Here is a 19148-nt window from a genome sequence, read left to right on the forward strand (position 1 = left end):
CAATTAGCCTATCAGAATCTTCTAAAGCCATGACACCATTTTCCGTAATTTCTCAAGCTGTTTTGAAGGCACAGTACATTTAGAGTATGTAAACTTCTGACCCACTGGTATTGTGATACAGTGAATTATAAGATAAATAATCTGTCTGTATACAATTGTTGGAAATATGCCTTGTGTCATGCAGAAAGTAGATGTCCTAAACGACTTGGCAAAACTATAGTTAGTTAACAAGAAATTTGTGGAGTGGTTGAAAAACAAGTTAATGACTTCAACTGTATCATACATGCATTGCACACAGAGACATACAACCCTTTCATATTTATTTGGACAGTGAAGCTAAAACGTTTAATTTGCCTCTATACTCAAGCATTTTGAATTTGAGATCAAATATTTCATGAGTCGACAGTACAGAATGTCACCTTTTATTTGTGAGGATTTTCATTCAAACCTGTTTTATTTGAAGGTGTATAAGTATTTGGACAAATTCCCTTATAGTGTATTAAAGTAGACAAAAGTTTAGTTTACGGTCCCATATTCATAGCACGCAATGACTACATCAAACTTGTTGACTACCAACTTGTTGGAGGCATTTGCATTTTGTTTTGGTTGTGTTTTCGGATCATGTTGTGCCCAATAGTAACTGAATGGTGAATAATGTAGTGTCATTTTTATTATAAATAAGAATGTTATATATTTCTGAACACTTCATTTAATGAACTACATTCAAATGTGGACGCTACCATGATTACAGATAATCATTAATCAATCGTGAATAATGATAGTGGTATAAATATAATGTAGCCTGCCGGGCATGTGGAGATCCATAACGCCCACTGGCGGCTGACCAGGTTAGGCATAATGGTGAGAGGTTAGCATGTTTTGGAGGTATGAGATCGTTGTGCAGCTCTTACCACATTTCCTCAAGCATAATAAAGACAACTCACCCTTATTAACTGCGCCCTGGTCAGTTTCAACGTGTGCACAAATGGGTGTTGGGAAGAATAAGTTGCTTGGTGACTGTTCTGCCTCTCCATGGCGACTAGGCAAGCCTTGACAGATCAAACCAGATTTCAAATGAACCCTTTCAGCTCTGTTCTGTGAGGTATTCACTGAATGGTCATACATATGCCGTAGAGTCGAAAGTTAATTCCACTGCAACTGTTTTGCTTTGCATAAAACCTGATATCTCAAAACGTGTCTAGATACAGAGAGCGAAGGACAGGAGACCGAGTGCGAAAAAGCTGGTTGGATAAAAAATAAATAAAGACTCCTCCAAAATGAAAACTAGCCAAGTGAAGACGTGAACCCGTAAAAACAAACAAAACAATCCCAAACGTTGATTTATTGTACTACAACACAATGAACGTTATAAGAAAGGTGCGCAAGCGTCCTTGCACATAAAGTAAAAGAATAACAACCTGGGTAGTTAGTCCATCCTTTTAACATACCACACCTGTCACGCCCTTCAGAAAGACTCCGACAATGGGAGGATTCGATTATGCTGAGCCGCGAGACACCGGTCTATGGACTGTGACGTGAACGGGGAAAAGCGGTAAGGGAGGAGTACCCTCTCAAAAAGAACAATACTATGTGCTGCTTGGTCATTTTGTTAACAAGGCAGCATGGTACATCGTCCAGAAACGTACATATCATTTCCATAAAGTATATATTTTAATTTTCAAACGACTTTTCATTGGTAAGGCAGATATGGCAATCAATTTAGCATATGCTACTCATTACCCCACATGCTTAATTACATCACTTTTGTTTTAAGCCGACGTCTCCGTGGGCTTTGAACGGGCACCTGGCTCACGCCGAGGAGGCAGCCCGGTTCCAAAACGTATGCGATCAAATTTCACCCGGTGCAAAACACGCCACACCAGGCTCCCGAGACAGATTAATCGAATCCCCTCACTGACATCCACGGTTGTGGCATCAAGTCGAACCGGTTAACAGGTCGGTCACAGGTACAACATTTTTAGCCTATTGGCCTACACGCCCAGTCGAACGACAGTCATCTAATTAGGGTGTTAAAGTTAATTTATTGTGCCAAAAAAACTATTAATAATTTGTTTTACATTTAGCCCATTTGATAAGCTTGCCAGTAAACATGTTTTGAGAAAATAGTCATTCTTGGCTGCATTGCTAAATGAGTATTGTCTATTCTCATAACCTAATACTGGAGAAATGTGTTCGATTAGAATGTCGGGTAAAGAATGGACCATGGACATCTGTCGCAATCGGTGTAACATCATGCTCCATCATCCAATCTCAGTCAACAACATTTAGGCCTACATAGCAACATGAGATAGGCCATAGAACAAAGAAACAAACAACAAGTAGGTAAATTGTATGGAGGACGTAATCTGCCACAATTTGAAAAAAAATGAATGAATAAATAAAATGTACACACAAATAAATAAATACATGCACATATAAATAGATAGATGCTTGAATGCATCCAAATAATTTCGATAGCATTCATGTATTCATCAATTTATTCTACAAGAAGAGCAACCCCCTGCTCCACCCACACCACTGGCAGAATTCGCGTCACCTTGTGTCATAGATTGATGTGGTGGACGGGGCCCTGACACTGTAAGATGTTAACAACAGAGGGCTCAAAATCTAAACCAGACCATTTTCGCTGTTCAGCGGCCAGGCCCACAGCTGCAGGAGGGAGGGATTCAGATGCCTCAATGTGCCCCCCTCCTGTGACAATTGGTCTGGCCTTCGAGGTAGTTCCCATGCTGTCCCTGCTAGGAGTGACAGTATTGTGCTGAACCAGTTGTGTCTCTGCCATCTCAGGGAAATCAGAAGAACCTGGTGGCCTGCTTCCCTGATTCTGACAAGAGTCACTGGAATCAGCGGGAACGGGGAAAGGTGTATAACCAGGGCATCTAGACCAAGTGGCCCGGGGGGGATATCAAGAACCAGAGGGGGCACCGTGTGTTTCTCTCTGAGGCAAACAGATCCAGCTCTGCTTTCCCGTCACTATTCGGGGATGCGGTCACCACTCCCCTTCCCGAGGGCTTTCCCTGGACAGCATGTCCGCTGCAGAGTCCCTGGGAGGTGTACAGCTCGCAGTGAGGCCAGATTCTTCTGTGACCACGGCAGAAGTGTAAGTGCCATCTGGTGGAGGCGAATGGAACCCAGACCCCCTTGGTGGTAACCCAGACCGCCCACAGGTACCACTGTGGTGCTGTCTGTCTGTACCAGCACAGGTTAGTCTCACAGTTGTAGTAGAAGATTTGAGCCCAGCTAGTTGGATTGCTCTTAAGTCCAGCATGATGATGGGGAGTTTGGACCAGCTGGGGCTCCATGTCCCACTGGTCTCCCTCCTCCTCAATACCTGCTCACCAGCCTGTCAAGGAGGCGTCTGTTTGGACCAGTTCCCTCCGATGGACTCTGTCCAGGCGTATCTTGACTGAAAAGAATTTCAGTGATTGCTATCTTGCCACTGCTCAGGTACATTCCTTGGACACAGTCAGACGACAATACCTGTCTTCCTTGGGATGTAAACCCTGAGCATTGAACCAACTCGGCAGGGGTCTCTGCAAGTGTAGAAGGCCCAATGGGGTCAAAAAAGAGGCGACCCATCGGTCTCTGACACTGAAAAACATTTACCTTCTGGTTTTGGACAAAAACATTGAGGTGAACTACAATTTCTGGACATTCTCTTCGTCGAAGTGGGCCCTCATTAAAGACAAGTCGATCCGCATGCCCACAAATATTGCAGTTTGTGTGCGGGCCAGGTGGCTTTTTGCATGTTCAACCTGAGGCCTAGCTCTGAGATGTGCTTCAGGAGAGATGTCGTGTCAGCTTCTGCCTGATCCCGTGAATGAGCACAGGTTAGCCAATCGTCTAGGTAATTTAGTATTAAATCAAATCTAATCAAATTTCATTTGTCAAAAGCGCCGAATACAACAGGTGTCGACCTTAGAGTGAAATGTTTACTTTACAAGCCCTTAGCCAACAAGCAGTTTTAAGAAAAATAAGTGATAAAGTATTTACAAACAAAATAAATAAAACAGAAGTAAAAAAAATAACAAATCATTAAAGAGCAACAATAAAATAACAGTAGCGAGGCTATATACAGGGGGTACCGGTATAGAGTCAATGTGCAGGTGCACAGGTTAGTCGAGGTATTTTAGGTAATATGTACAGTACCAGTCAAAGGTTTGGACACACCTACTCATTCAAGGGTTTTTCTTTGTTTTTTTTACTATTTTCTACATTGTAGAATAAAAGTGAAGACATCAAAACTATGAAATAGCACATATGGAATCATGTGTTAATCAAAATATTTTATTTTGGAGATTCTTCAAAGTAGCTACCCTTCACCTTGATGACAGTTTTGCACACTCTGGAGCCGGTGTAGTACGATGCAATCGTAGTCCTGTATTGACACTTTGCCTGTTTGATGGTTCGTCGGAGGGCATATCTGGATTTCTTATAAGCTTCCGGGTTAGAGTCCCACTCCTTGAAAGCGGCAGCTGTACCCTTTCGGTCAGTGCGAATGTTGCCTGTAATCCATGGCTTCTGGTTGGGGTATGTACGTACAGTCACTGTGGGAACGACGTCATCGATGCACTTGTTGATGAAGCCTGTGACTGATGTGGTGTACTCAGGAGGATAGAGTTATGGTTAGCTTTGCCAAATGGAGGCCGAGAGATAGCTTTGTTTGCGTCTCTGTGTGTGGAGAAAAGGTGGTCAAGAGTTTTTTTCCCCCTCAGGTTGCACGTTTAACATGCTGGTGGAAATTTGGTCAAACAGATTTAAGTTTCCATTCATTAAAGTCCCCGGCCACTAGGAGTGCCTCCTCTGGATGAGCGTTTTCCTGTTTACTTATGGCGGTATACAGCTCATTGAGTGCGGTCTTAGTGCCAGCATCGGTCTGTGGTGGTATGTAGACAGCTACAAAAAATACAGATGATAACTATAGGTAGGTAGTGTGGTCTACAGCTTATCATGAGATACTCTACCTCAGACGAGCAAAACGTTGAGACTTCCTTAGATATTGTGCACCAGCTGTTGTTTACAAATATACATAGACCGCCACCCCTGGTCTTACCAGAGCCTGCTGTTCTATCCTGCCGATACAGTGTAAAACCTGCCAGCTGTATGTTGTTCATGTCATCGTTCAGCTACAACTCATTGAAACATAAGAAATTACAGTTTTGAATGTCCCGTTGGTAGTTTAATCTTGCTCGTAGGTCATCGATTATATTTTCCAATGATTGCAGGTCTGCCAATAGAACTGATGGCAGTGGGGGTTTACTCGCTCGCCAACAAATTCTCATAAAGGCAACCTGACCTCCGCCCCCTTTTCCCTGTCTTCTCTTCATGCAAATGACAAGGATTTGGGCCCGTTCCCGGGAAAGCAGTATATCCTTCACGTTGGACTCGTTAAAGGAAAAAGCTTCTACCAGTTCATGGTGAGTAATCACTGTTCTGATGTTACTGTGCATGTAACTGATAGACTCTGTAGACTTCGCCCTCTCTGTAGACTTCGCCCTCTCGGTAGACTTCGCCCTCTCGGTAGGCCTTTTGGTCTTTTTAGTCCTTTCACTTTCGATAGGCGTTTCTCTGTGGGTAGGCATTTCCCCTTCAGTAGGCTTCTTAGTCTCTGCAGGCCTTTCTCTCTGGGTAGGCCTTTCTCTTTCACTGGTAGGCCTTTTAAATTCTGTAAATAAACTCTGCCATTCGCTGTCTGTGAGTTTTTCAATCATTGTAGGCCTTTCACTGTCTGTAGGCATTTCCTCTTCACACTTGATAGATGTTTGAATCTCTGTAGATCTTAGTCTCTGTAGGTGTTTTGTCTTCGCTTTCCGTAGCCGTTTTTGCTCTTGATAGGCCCTTTTGTATGCACGCTCTTGCGAGGCGTTTGTTTCTTGCTAGGCGTTTTCAGTATGCTCTTGATAGACGTTTTCAGTATGAAATTCTCTTGGTAGGGGTTTTCACTATTCTATTGGCAGGGGTTTTCAGTATGCTCTTTGGAGTTCTGCTCCTGCCAGGGGTCAATTTCTTGCTAGCCGTTGTGTTCTTGGTAGGTGTTTACTTTCTGCTTGGCATCATTCTCTTGCTAGACGTTTTACTCCTGGTTGGCATCTCGATAGGCATTATGTTCTTAGTAGATGCTATGCTCTTGTTCTTGATGTTCTGGGTTTCCTGCCAGACAAGCCTCGACACCCAGTGAAATGCGGAAGACACATTTCAGGTGAACAACTGACTAGGTATGCCCCTTTTCACTTTCCATTGGAAACTTGGACATCAGTAGCTGCCTGGTTTATTAGCTCCTCAAATCCCAATATTATACAATCTGGGAGAATCCTGGTATAGATTAGATTGATAGAGATAATAGAAAAAGATGAGGGAGCAATGCCAGCGTGAGATGATAGAGAAATAAGAGAAAGCGATGAGAGAAAGAGAGAGATAAGAGATAAGGAAGAGAGAGGGTGAAAGATGATTATAATTTGTGTGTGTAGATGGACAGGTAGGATGACTGACACTAGTGAAGGTGAACAGGTGGTCACGGTTCACGTGACAGAGGAATGGCGGAGACTGAGGCAGGAATTCCTTTAAACACAAAGTGGTATATTTACTGGGTAGTTTGTCTGTGCTGCATAACAAACAAAACAGAATAACATGTATCCAATCAAATGAGAAAGTCAAATCATAACAATCATTCTCATCATTAACATAATTAAGTAATTCAGCAATTCATTCCAATAGGAATTCAATATGAAGCATGATTGAGTCATTTAGGATCTCAATCTATAATCTCAATTAGTTTGATATCAGGATTTTTCAATTCAGCAAATAATAATTATGTTTCATATTTAATCGTTCCAGGTTTGTCTTCTTATGTTCATGTCATTTTGTTACATTTTATCAATGGTGTAATACTCCGTCTGTTGATCTGCTGGTCTGTGATCATTTACCATTTACATAACACAATAGGTTTGAAGTGTGCGCTCCAAACCATGCTCTGCGGAAATAACTATAAACAATAACTGATGCTCTCCCAACAGCATTGAATGTGCCCAAGAACACAGTGGCCTCCATCATTCTTAAATGGAAGAAGTTTGCAACCACAAAGACTCTTCCTAGAGCTGGCCATCTGGCCAAACTGATCAATCAGGTGGAGAAGGGCCTTGTTCAGGGAGGTGACAAAGAACCTTATGATCACTCTGACAGAGCTCCAGAGTACCTCTGGAGAGATGGTAGAACCTTCCAAAAGGACAACCATCTCTACAGCACTCCACCAAACAGCATTTTATGGTAGAGTGAAGCCACTCCTCAGTAAAAGGCACATGACAGCCCGCTTGGAGTTTGCCAAAAGGCATCTAAAGGATTCTCAGACCATGAGAAACAAGATTCTCTGGTCTGAAGAAACTAAGATTGAACGTTTTAGCTTGAATGTCAAGTGTCACGTCTGGAAGAAACCTGGCACCATCCCTACGGTGAAGCACCTACGGTGGTGGCAGCATTATGCTGTAGGGATGTTTTTCAGCAGCAGGGACTTTGAGACTAGTCAGGATCGAGGGAAAGATGAATGGAGAAAAGTACAGAGAGATCATTGATGATAACCTGCACCAGAGCGCTCAGGACCTCAGACTGGGGCAAAGGTTCACCTTCCAACAGGACAATGACCCTAAGCCCACAGCCAAGACAATGCAGGAGTGGCTCCGGGACAAGTCTCGGAATGTCCTTGAGTGTCCCAGCCAGAGCCCGGACTTGAAACTGATGAAACTTCTCTGGAGAGACCTGAAAATAGCTGTGCAGCAACAATCCCCATCCAACCTGACAGAGCTTGAGAGGATCTGCAGAGAATGAGAGAAACTCCCCAAATACAGGTTTGCCAAGCTTGCAGCGTCATACCCAAAAAGACTTGAGGCTGTAGTCGCTGCCAAAGGTGCTTCAACAAAGTACTGAGTAAATGGTTTGAATACTTATGTAAATGTATTATTTCCATTTGTTAATTATTATTTTTTGAACAAAAATGTCTAAACCTGTTTTTACTTTGTCACTATGGGGTTTGTTTGTAAATTGATGGGGGGGGGATTTAATACATTTTAGAATAAGGCTGTAACGTAACAAAATGGGAAAAAGTCGAGGGGTCTGAATACTTTCTAAATGCACTGTACAGTACCACCTTGACATCTGTGATCTGCTTGCCTCAATAAATGAATGCTAGAATATTGGTCGCTAGGATTAGCTATTTGCATCTAGTCTCTTAATAATTGCATAACGGTGAAAGTTAGACACGTGTCCATTATAGTCATACTGAGAGGTGATGCAAAGCTCGCTACCTTGACTAGATCCTCCAGAGACGTACACAGCCTGTTGCATTTATTCACATGTTATTGGAGTCAGATTAATGAACGCAGTTTATCGTTATATTGAACATAATGGTTGGATGATTACCATTAACTATAAATGGTGACTCCTCAGTTAACAGTGGGGATTTCCATACACCCTTACAGTGGTTGTGTGTCGCTTTGTTATTGTTTGAATAGCAGATTGCCCCTTTAAGTAAAAATACTTTAAAGTACTACTTCAGTAATGAAGTAATTTTTCAGGCTCTGTACTTTTAATTTTTGACAACTTTTACTCGACTACATTCCTAAAGAACATATGCACTCTTTACTCCCATACATTTTCTTTACTGGTGGCGCCACCTCGAGTTAGGAGGTCAGTAATGGTAGTAGCATTAGCCTCTTCCTCCAGTACCGGCATCTCACCACAGCTAGAATCCTAAGAGGGGGGTTAGTGACAGCATTATATTTTGTACAAAACCACTGCACCCCTATTAGTATCAATCAGATTCAACAATATCAATGGCTAAGTCTCAAATGACACCCCGTGTCATATATATATATATATATTTATTTTCTCTCACCAGGTTAGCCAGTTGAGAACAAGTTCTCATTTACAACTGCGGCCTGTCCAAGATAAAGCACAGTAGTTATATAGTACACTAATTTAGTACATATAAATAGTACACTACAATAGGTAGCAATAGTGGTCAGAGCGTTGGGCCAGTAACCGAAAGGTTGCTGGATTGAATCTCCGAGCTGACGAGGTAAAAAAAATCTGTCGTTCTGCCCCTGAGCAAGGCAGTTAACCCACTGTTCCCCGGGTGCCGAAGACGTGGAAGTCGATTATGGCATCCCCCCGCACCTCTCTGATTCAGAGGAGTTTGGTTAAATGCGGAAGGCACATTGTAGTACAACTAACTAGGTATCCCCCTTCCCCTGATTTCAAGGAGTTGGCCACTATATAAACGCATAGAGATAAATGGAGAAAGAAGCCAATATGGCAAAGATAGGAGACGTTCTCTCTATGGTGTCATTTAATCTGTTCCTTAGCGTTACAAGCCTAATTGCTTTACCTGGCCCTGCCAGGGACTGGTGGCGCCATCTAGAGTTAGGTCAGAAGTGGATTCACCAGTTTCTTCTTCCAGTACAGGCATATCATCAAAAGGTAGAATAATCCTAGAACAGGTTTAGCAAGTAAATGTTAAACTTTCCCAAAATTATTCTGGTTTTCCAGGAATTCTGGTTGGAAGATTCCCGGATTCAAGAAGGAATAAGCAAGAAACCTGGTCCTGTGGATTCTGTCTACTGTGCTCATCTGATCGCTTCTACACACACCATGCTGATTGGAGACAGAGAGAAATAAAGAGAGAGAGAGAGAGAGTGTGGTGGGGACTGCTAAGATTCAGTATTTTTGGAATGGAGGAAATTATTTACTGTAGTCTACTTTGAGAACAAACTCTCACATCTTCCACAGCGAAGAAAGAGCGAGCTAGCGAGGGAGGGAGATGGGAGGGTCACAGCAGTGCTAAATCTGTAACTCGGGAGGTGCCGGAACAAAAAGTGAGCACGAGAGGGTGGTTGGGGAGTTCTGAGGTACTGGAACACATATCATCGCATTTGTGTAGTGACAGAGCAGTACAGACATTTACAGAGGTTGCACACATTGGCCCTCCCCTTCCCACCATTCACTCACTCATTTACTAACAGCCTGATAGTAAGCAGCAGCAGGTAATATACAGTTCCAGTCAAAAGTTTGGACACACCAACTCAATCAAGTTTTTCTTTATTTTGACTATTTTCTACATTGTAGAATAATAGTGAAGACATCAAAAATGAAATAATACACCTTTTGATTTGTTTAATATTCTTCAAAGTAGTCACCCATTGAAAAAACATGACATATTAAATGACAGCAAATAGTGAGGAAAGTCTTACCTGCAGTCTAAATGAGTTTTCATTTATCTGCCATCTACACTCCGTGGATGGGCTATCATCGCCTATCTCTGACCACGTTTTGAAGCAGTATATTCTCTTGGAAATAACCACGTCATGTGGAGGCAGGGGAACAAATATAAATATGCGAGATTCATTTGTTTAACAGTGCAAATGCTGCTCAATGATTGGCTGGAATTTCAGTTAGTAATCTCATTTTTCTTCTAACCTGTTTTGTTTGTAAAATTGTAAGCTTGACAATTGCAGATGTAACAAGCATTAGAAAGCCATTGCTAATTTCCATCAATTTAAGACTTGCAATGTGTAACATGCATGAGCAGAAATAGTCATATGTAACCATTGTTGCAAATATCACCTGATGAAATGACATGCCTGGACAAAGTGGATGATTTGGAAGAAATGGCCTGATGGTACAATGCAAAACCTACCTTTCCACATTCTTCACCAACGCGGAGAAAACAAGTTTGAAAACAGGCGTGTCCAAGGTTTAAAGGGGAAATCTCAATTTCTGAAGAATGTTTTTATTTACTATTCTAGAACAGTGACATTCCCACACATTTGCCAGTGGAGTCATCATTCTGTCCTGTGCAAGTTTTTCTTCAGTTTTCTACAAAATACATTTGATACCTTAATTTGTTTTTTGACCCTTTTATTTGACAAAAAGTTTAAATGAAAAACATGTTATGGTGACATCTTAATTAAACCTAATGTGGATTTAGTAGGATGGTGGATGTCGTTTGCCCCCTAATATTATCAGTTGTAACGTTTGATCACCTGTGAAAATTGCAATAAAAACCCACAAATGAACAGAAACAAAGTGTAGGGATCAATACAAACCTTGAGGGGTTTGACAAAAACCTAAAAGCCAGAGACTTGGAAGAGATTTCATGTATTCATAATTAATAGTTGAGCATATTTCAGTGTGCACGCGCATCTGCCCTCTTCACAACACCATCCCTCCACCCATAATCTCCATTCTCTGCAGAGGACAGAAAATGCGTGAGTAAGATTTCCAATGTATTCATTACACATGACAAATAAACCTGAAAAACATATAAAACACAAAATATGTGCTAAAACTGGATTTAACAGCATAGCAAAAAATCTCACCACAGGCGGTTCTATGAAAGCGAGCCAATCAGAAGAGTGCGTTGGGAGAAGCCCCATTGATTGACACTTGTAGATAGCCAATGCCGAGCCAAGCAGGTTTCCTACAGAATAGACCAGCCCCTGAAGCCATTGCTGGTTAGAGTTCTCCAACAGCTTGAATGCTGAGAGAAAAGGCAACAGTGAGCAGTGGTAACATGCTGATACAATTTGATTTGACGTATTTTATGTCACATGCGCCAAGTACAACAGTGAAATGCTTACTTACAAACCCGTAACCAACAGCGCAGTTAAGAAAAATAACAGTTAAACTATTTACGAAAATAAACTGAAGTAAAAAAAAAAAAGAACTTTCAGTGATTGGTTTGTCAATTAAATAATAGCCACAGTTCCCTGTATATAGGAGGCCAAATCCCCAGAAGGGAAGTAAGTGGTAATAATAGCATAGTGGGATTAAGAAACATGTGACTCAGAGTTTTGTACGGTTGGATAGTCTTCCAACGCCACTAATCTCTCCCCCATTTCTAACAGCCAGCAAACACTTGACATATCTCCCAGAAGATTGGGACCGAGCGACACAATTATTATACTGTAACGAGGGTGTTCAAAGGGGTGGGGTGTAGATCGGCCTTGGGATGAGCGATGTGTACCTAACCTGAGTACAGGAAAGTATTATCCACAGGTACCAACTGTAGCAGAACACAGGAGGTCATTGGAGATGTTGGTGGTTAGGGAACAGGGTATGAGTTGGGAGACCAGTAGGGAGTATCTGAAAGGTTCAGTCCTAGACTTATCAGTGAACCAAGAAGATAACAGAAGAGTAGGAGACAGATTCACGGGCAATAGCTATTCTCACGGCAGTCACTTTAGGGACAGTAACTGAAGGAGTTGTAGTAATGGCAAAGGATAATATAGTAACAGCATGGAACTGGACTACAGAGCAAATGAAGGGTATTGTGAAGAACACGTCAGGGGCAGTGTTAGTAGTAGCAGGGGTTACTTTAGTAGCATTGTTGGGATATCTTTTGAGGGCATTGATGTTGAAACGTATATAAAGTGTTGAGTTACCTCAAGATTAAGTAAAGTTGATTAAGGCCACCGCATGTGTTTATCGGGTGGACATGGAAGAGGAAAGAGATGGGGAGTGAAGTGAAAATGACATGGCTTGGGAACACCTCTTGGAGCCTGTGGCCTGACAGGGGAAGACTGGGTGAAAGCACGAGGCTTCATATGGCCTTAATTTTAGTGGAATCCAGCAGAAAAGTATCCCGAAGGCATAGAGTCAGACGAAGAGAGAGTGGGAATTGTCATGTTATCAAACTTGGGTTTTTCTTTGCATATAAACTCAGTAAAATAAGATACGTTCCATTTTCAGGACCATGCTTGTCCAATGAACCATAAACAATTAATGAACATGCACCTGTGGAACGGTCGTTAACACACCAACAGCTTACAAACGGTAGGCAATTAAGGTCAGTTATGAAAACTTAGGACACTAAAGAGGCCTTTCTACTGACTCTGAAAAACACCAAAAGAAAGATGCCCAGGGTCCCTGCTCATCTACGTGAACATGCCTTAGGCATGCTGCAAGGAGGCATGAGGACTGCAGATGTGGCCAGGGCAATAAATTGCAATGTCCGTACTGTGAGATGCCTAAGACAGCGCTACAGGGAGATGGGACAGACAGCTGATCGCCCTCGCAGTGGCAGACCACGTGTAATAACACCTGCACAGGATTGGTACATCCGAACATCATATCTGCAGGACAGGTACAGGATGGCAACAACAACTACCCAAGTTACACCAGGAACGCACAATCCCTCCATCAGTGCGCAGACTGTCCGCAATAGGCCGAGAGAGGCTGGACTGAGGGTTTGTAGGCCTGTTGTAAAGGCAGGTCCTCACCAGACATCACCGGCAACAACGTTGCCTGCGGGCACAAACCCACCGTTGCTGGGCCAGACAGGACTGGCAAAAAGTGCTCTTCTCTGACGAGTCGCAGTTTTGTCTCACCAGGGGTGATGGTCGGTTTCGCATTTATCGTCGAAGGAATGAGCGTTACACCGAGGCCTATACTCTGGAGCAGGATCGATTTGGAGTTGGAAGATTCGTCATGGTCTGGCGCGGTGTGTCACAGCATCGTCGGACTGAGCTTGTTGTCATTGCAGGCAATCTCAACGATGTGCGTTACAGGAAAGACATCCTCCTCCCTCATGTTGTACCCTTCCTGCAGGCTCATCCTGACATGACCCTCCAGCATGACAATGCCACCAGCCATACTGCTCATTCTGTACGTGATTTCCTGCAAGACAGGAATGTCAGTGTCTGCCATGGCCAGCGAAGAGCCCGGATCTCAATCCCATTGAGCACGTCTGGGACCTGTTGGATCGGAAGGTGAGGGCTAGGGCCATTCCCCCCAGAAATGCCCGGGAACTTGCAGGTGCCTTGGTGGAATAGTGGGATAACATCTCACAGCAAAAACAGCAAATCTGGTGCAGTCCATGAGGAGGAGATGCACTGCAGTACTTTGCAGCTGGTGGCCACACCAGATACTGACTGTTACTTTTGATCCCCCCCTCCCGTTGTTCAGGGACAAATTATTCAATTTCTGTTAGTCACATGTCTGTGGAACTTGTTCAGTTTATGTCTCAGTTGTTGAATCTTATGTTCATACAAATATTTACACATAATTAATTTTGCTGAAAATAAACACAGTTGACAGTGAGAGGACGTTTCATTTTTTGCTGAGTTTATATAAGTTTATGCATACCATATTATTAATACTTGTTATGTTTTGTGTTTCTTTTTGCTTTCAAGTCTTGTGCTGTCACTCTCTTAGGAACCAGAAGGAGGACATGAAGAAAGTCAAAAGCTCCAGCTGAAATGTCATTATCAGTTGTCCAACGAAATATGAACATAAAAGTATGCATAGTGTAGTTACATATCAGAGACCACGAGTCTCAGAGGTGTAAACCTAATAATCAACTGTGTTGTTAATGTTTTATTTTTTGTTCATTTATAAGTAATTTCCAAGTGTATATAATGTTGAACAGTACGGCGTTATTATTCAAAAGGGGGGACTGATGGGTACTGACTTCTAAACTTGAAATATACTTATTCATGTCACTAAGGGAGAGAGTAGAATGCAGAGAGCTTACATTCTAACAGAACATGTTATTGTTAGATATTAGGAACCCTATGGAGTGGAGAAGGGCTACACTCTGGTTTCAGTTGTTGCGTTATTATTTGAAATACTTGCTACACCAGAAGTTAATGGTTATACATAGGAGGAATGTATATGGTGGGGTCAATTAAGGGTGGATACGAGACATGGGCTTGGAGAGTTACTAAGTGAGGGAAAAGGCAATCACATGGTTGAGGTCACTGGTAAGGGTGGAGAGATGTGGTTTGGTGAGGAATGGGGCCCGAGGTCAAGTCAGGTCAGATTAAGGGAGAAGGAACAGTTTATTACACACATCACTTAACTTCCTGTCTAGCAACAAAGATGTAATGTTTAGAGAGAAGGAGGAGACATCACCTAAAGAGGAGAATAAATTATTGTGCTGGTGGGAACATATCTTTGTCGTTTCAGCTGTCTGACCCATTGGGTGAATAAACTTGGTTTGAGCTTTTCCTAGTTGTCCGTTAGGTTCTGACAAGCAGAGTGAACAACTAACAACAGCTAAGGGCTGTATCCAGGCACTCCGCATTGCGTTGTGCTTAAGAACAGCCCTTAGTCATGGTATATTGGCAATATACCACCAACCCACACAAGGTGCCTTATTGGTTAAATAAACACTCACTGGCAGACATGGACATGAGAGCCTGGATGGGCCTCCAGGCCATCATACAGACCATCATGATGGGGAAGATGGATATGGTGTTACCAGACATGTACATAATGAATAGATTCATAGGAATCTGCTTCAGAGGCCCCAGAGCTACGTCCCAGCAACGCTGTTATGGGGGGCGAGAGAAAGCAAGTTAATAACAATCTACAGGTAACTGACAAAATAAAGGAAGCACCAAGGTAAAGTGTCTTAAAAGGGCGTTGGGTCGCCAGAACAGCTTCAATGCACCTTGGCATAGATTTAACAAGTGTCTGGAACTCTATTGGAGGGATGTGACACCATTCTTCCATGAGAAACTCCATCAAAGTCTTTTGTTGAATAAAACAAATAAAAAACAATTGCGGAAAAGGGGGGATATTGTGCCGCTCAAGAATCTCCCGTAAGTGTTCAATTGGGTTGAGTTCTGGAGACTGAGATAAACACCCTTTAAACCCCCTATGCTCCTTTGAGACCCCTCTTTCAAAGTCACTGAGATCTCTTCTTCTAGCCATGGAAGCTTAAACAATGGGCAACAGGGCATTTTTATACACAACCTTAACCAGGATGAGATGTTGGTTGCGTGATTAACTCAGGAACCACACCTGTGTGGAAGCACCTGCTTTCAATATTACACTGCTCAAAAAAACAAAGGGAACACTTAAACAACACAATGTAACTGCCAGAGCCCTGCAAAATGACCTCCAGCAGGCCACGCATGTGCATGTGTCTGCTCAAACGGTCAGAAACAGACTCCATGAGGGTGGTATGAGGACCCGACATCCACAGGTGGGGGTTGTGCTTACAGCCCAACACCGTGCAGGACGTTTGGCATTTGCCAGAGAACACCAAGATTGGCAAATTCGCCACTGGCGCCCTGTGCTCTTCACAGATGAAAGCAGGTTCACACTGAGCACATGTGACAGACGTGACATTCTGGAGACGCCATGGAGAACGTTCTGCTGCCTGCAACATCCTCCAGCATGACCGATTTAGCGATGGGTCAGTCATGGTGTGGGGTGGCATTTCTTTGGGGGGCCGCACAGCCCTCCATGTGCTCGCCAGAGGTAGCCTGGCTGCCATTAGGTACCGAGATGAGATCCTCAGACCCCTTGTGAGGGGTCTGAGGATGCTTAAGTCCAGGTCTGGGAGGAGATCCCTCAGGAGACCATCCGCCACCTCATCAGGAGCATGCCCAGGCTTTGTAGGGAGGTCATACAGGCACGTGGAGGCCACACACACTACTGAGCCTAATTTAGACTTGTTTTAAGGACATTACATCAAAGTTGGATCAGCCTGTAGTGTGGTTTTCCACTTTAATTTTGAGTGTGACTCCAAATCCAGACCTCCATGGGTTGATAAATTTGATTTCCATTGATAATTTGTGTGATTTTGTTGTCAGCACATTCAACTATGTAAAGAAAACAGTATTTAATAAGAATATTTCATTCATTCAGATCTAGGATGTGTTATTTTAGTGTTCCCTTTTTTTTTTGAGCAGTGTACTTTGTATCCCTCATTTACTGAAATGTTTCCTTTAGTTTGGCAGTTACCTGTATATTCAAGGCATTTTCTTTTTTTAAGTACAATGTGCACAGGGAGATTTGTTAATGCTTCCTGATCATATGTAGCCCGAGGGCCAGTCTGATTGTGTTACCATGCAAACTTCCTGTCACTAATTGACAATGACAGCAACGGATTTGGCAAAAGCACAAACAGATCATTTAAATTCCTCCTCTACACTACCTACCTTCTCCACCAGGTTTTTGTCTGATTCCTGGATGCTGGTGTCTGGGACTGGTTTGTCTGAATAGCCAATTGGATACATCACAACTCCCTGGTTACTCTGTCTGTCACAACGACCCCTGGAAGAGACATAGGTCAGTTCAGTTCACTTTATTCAGAGGGCTGTAGATGGTGAAAGGATATACAGGTTATTCATAGTTCTAACAAGGTAGCTAGTTCTTCAAGCAAGTCATGCCTGTGTATCTGAATTCATGATCAAATGTGGGCTCTGGGCACAATAATACACCATTTGTCAGATAAAATCAACATGGCTGATAGAGTTCCAATCCAAAAATCAACCACTAAACCCTACACACCTGTGGGTTTCTCTTCTTACCTGGCATTGCCCAATGTCAGCTCCAAAGCCCATTTCATCCTCCTAGCTCCTCCTCTTGTAGACAACGCCCCTCCCCCCTGTCCCCCTGGAGTCGCCATGACAACGTAAAACTCTGCTGAACAACCACACAAAGTAGCACCACAAACCCAAAGAGAAAACACAACATTATTACATGACAGGAACTGTCAGTAAGTACATATTAACAATGACCAAAACAAACACAGATCTTTGTTTTTGCAGAACTTCATAGATCTTGCTTGTGTCAGAGACTATTACAAAAAAACGTATTAGTTTCGTTTTAAATTTGAACGAAAGATCGCTAGATCTGGCTACAATCAAATCAAAGTGTATTTGTCACATGCCAGATTACAGCAGGTGTAAACCATACGTTTATCGACGTCAATTACATTTAAAGGCACTATCAAGACATGTCCCTAATGTAAACTGGGACTTTTGCTAATAGACTACAAATGTACTGAAGCAGCTGTCTAGCTTGATAGCATGCAATCTTAGTTAGCTACCGTTACTAGCTAGTTTCAGACATCTACTATAGTAAACATTAGAGGTTAAATATTTAAAATGCCAACATTCCTTACCTTTCAGACACGTTCCAACTACTGTTTAATATGCTTCTATATTACTATTGTGCAGAATTAGCAGGCAAATAATGGATAATCATCAAAATACAAGTAGTGAACACAACTTGAATGGACGACATATGATGGTCGAAAAAAGGTAAAAAATAACATACGATGGTCGGTCTCATAATGATGACGTTTCATGATCGATGTCGCTGTTCTCTGCCTTCTTGTGGGCAAACATAGTAGTTGAAAAATAAAACTTCCCCTTCAATGGGATTTAAAGGCGGTTGGCATCCGATGTTAATGGCGCATTACCGCCACCAGCTAGTCGGGGTGTTGAATGAGGAAATAAAAACATAACGGAAAAGGGGGTTAACGACATCATATAAAATTAGACACCGTCAACTAACAGGTGTCTCCTTCCGGAGACACCTGAAACCCCACCTCTTCAAGGAATACCTAGGATAGGGTAAGTAATCCTTCTCACCCCCCCCCAACAAGATTTAGATGCAAGTGGCTGTTCCACTGGTTGTCATAAGGTGTATGCACCAATTTGTAAGTCGCTCTGGATAAGAGCGTCTGCTAAATGACTTAAATGTAAATGTAAATGTAAAACCCATCCCACGTCTTCAAGTCCACTCCAAAATACATCCCTAGCAGGCTCAGTGGCCTGTGATAACGTTACATCACCCACAGGGTTTCTGGCAAGGCCTCGGCTGTGAAATTATGAAAAACCAAAAAACGTTCAGCTGCATTCACAATGATTCCAATTTTCTTTGACATCCTCTCTGCTTGTGCTGTACAGTTTATGACCATTGCAATTAATAATACAAAGTCCACCTTTAACATGTTGCATTTCACTATCCCTCGTTTGATAAGAAACCGTCACAGGTCGTGGTGGCTCTACTAAAAGAAAACGTGATGATAATAATAATCATTATTATTTGGAGGGGTGCATATATATGTCCTGTTACACCAATAAGTGTGTAATGGAAATATTTTTATTGTATATCCCAACTCTCCCTGAGACACCTGCAGGGAGTGGAGTCACGGCCAGGGTAAACATTGTCCAGCAACCCTGGAGCAATTCAAGTTAAGTGACTTGCTCAAGGGCATAGCAACAGATTTTTTACCTCGTTGGCTCCCGTATTTGAACCAGAGGCTTATCGGCTATTGGCCCAACACTCTAATCTCGGGACTACCTGGCGCCGATAAGCATTTAGGGCTATTTTTC

The 19148-nt window shown here is 42.6% G+C and overlaps 2 protein-coding genes across 9 annotated transcripts in view; both read right to left on the reverse strand.

Annotated features, from left to right (window-relative positions):
* lpcat4 (lysophosphatidylcholine acyltransferase 4) overlaps window positions 1–10760 on the reverse strand; it is a 24014-nt gene extending 13254 nt beyond the window's left edge. For 3 of the 6 annotated variants that reach the window (XM_052497493.1, XM_052497496.1, XM_052497498.1), the window contains exons 1-2: window positions 10260–10760; window positions 9398–9500 (exon numbers count right to left, since the gene is read on the reverse strand). In XM_052497493.1, coding sequence (XP_052353453.1) covers window positions 9398–9500; window positions 10260–10282 — 126 coding nt within the window. In that variant the 5' untranslated portion in view covers window positions 10283–10760. Of the gene's footprint in view, window positions 1–944; window positions 1463–9397; window positions 9501–10259 lie in introns of those variants that run through there. The other 3 variants (XM_052497497.1, XM_052497494.1, XM_052497495.1) reach the window with 2 other exon arrangements.
* A 149-nt stretch (window positions 10761–10909) lies between these two features.
* Window positions 10910–18319, reverse strand: LOC118368946 (ER membrane protein complex subunit 4-like). 3 transcript variants are annotated; one of them, XM_035753458.2, is made up of 6 exons: window positions 17930–18319; window positions 17334–17445; window positions 16962–17076; window positions 15188–15341; window positions 11388–11548; window positions 10910–11256 (listed from the first exon to the last, which is right to left on the reverse strand). In XM_035753458.2, exons 2-6 carry the CDS (start codon window positions 17429–17431, stop codon window positions 11221–11223), a joined length of 564 nt encoding a protein of 187 aa, XP_035609351.1. In that variant the 5' UTR covers window positions 17432–17445; window positions 17930–18319; the 3' UTR covers window positions 10910–11220. The 3 variants fall into 3 exon arrangements, with proteins under 3 accessions (XP_035609351.1, XP_035609350.1, XP_035609352.1); XM_035753457.2 differs by having other exon boundaries at window positions 17334–17448; XM_035753459.2 differs by lacking the exons at window positions 10910–11256; window positions 11388–11548 and adding an exon at window positions 13969–14922 and having other exon boundaries at window positions 17334–17448.
* Window positions 18320–19148: the final 829 nt, after the last annotated feature.

This window comes from Oncorhynchus keta, chromosome 35 (genome assembly GCF_023373465.1).
Source record: "Oncorhynchus keta strain PuntledgeMale-10-30-2019 chromosome 35, Oket_V2, whole genome shotgun sequence".
Classification (NCBI taxonomy): domain Eukaryota; kingdom Metazoa; phylum Chordata; class Actinopteri; order Salmoniformes; family Salmonidae; genus Oncorhynchus; species Oncorhynchus keta.

Excerpts from the sequence above, each read along its gene's own strand:
- LOC118368946 (XM_035753458.2), bottom strand. The coding sequence starts at position 17,431 with ATGGCGACTCCAGGGGGACAGGGGGGAGGGGCGTTGTCTACAAGAGGA. Across the intron at positions 15,342-16,961 it reads ACAAAAACCTGGTGGAGAAG|CGTTGCTGGGACGTAGCTCT; the intron begins GTAGGTAGTGTA and ends CCCCCATAACAG. Across the intron at positions 11,549-15,187 it reads TCTCATGTCCATGTCTGCCA|CATTCAAGCTGTTGGAGAAC; the intron begins GTGAGTGTTTAT and ends CTTTTCTCTCAG.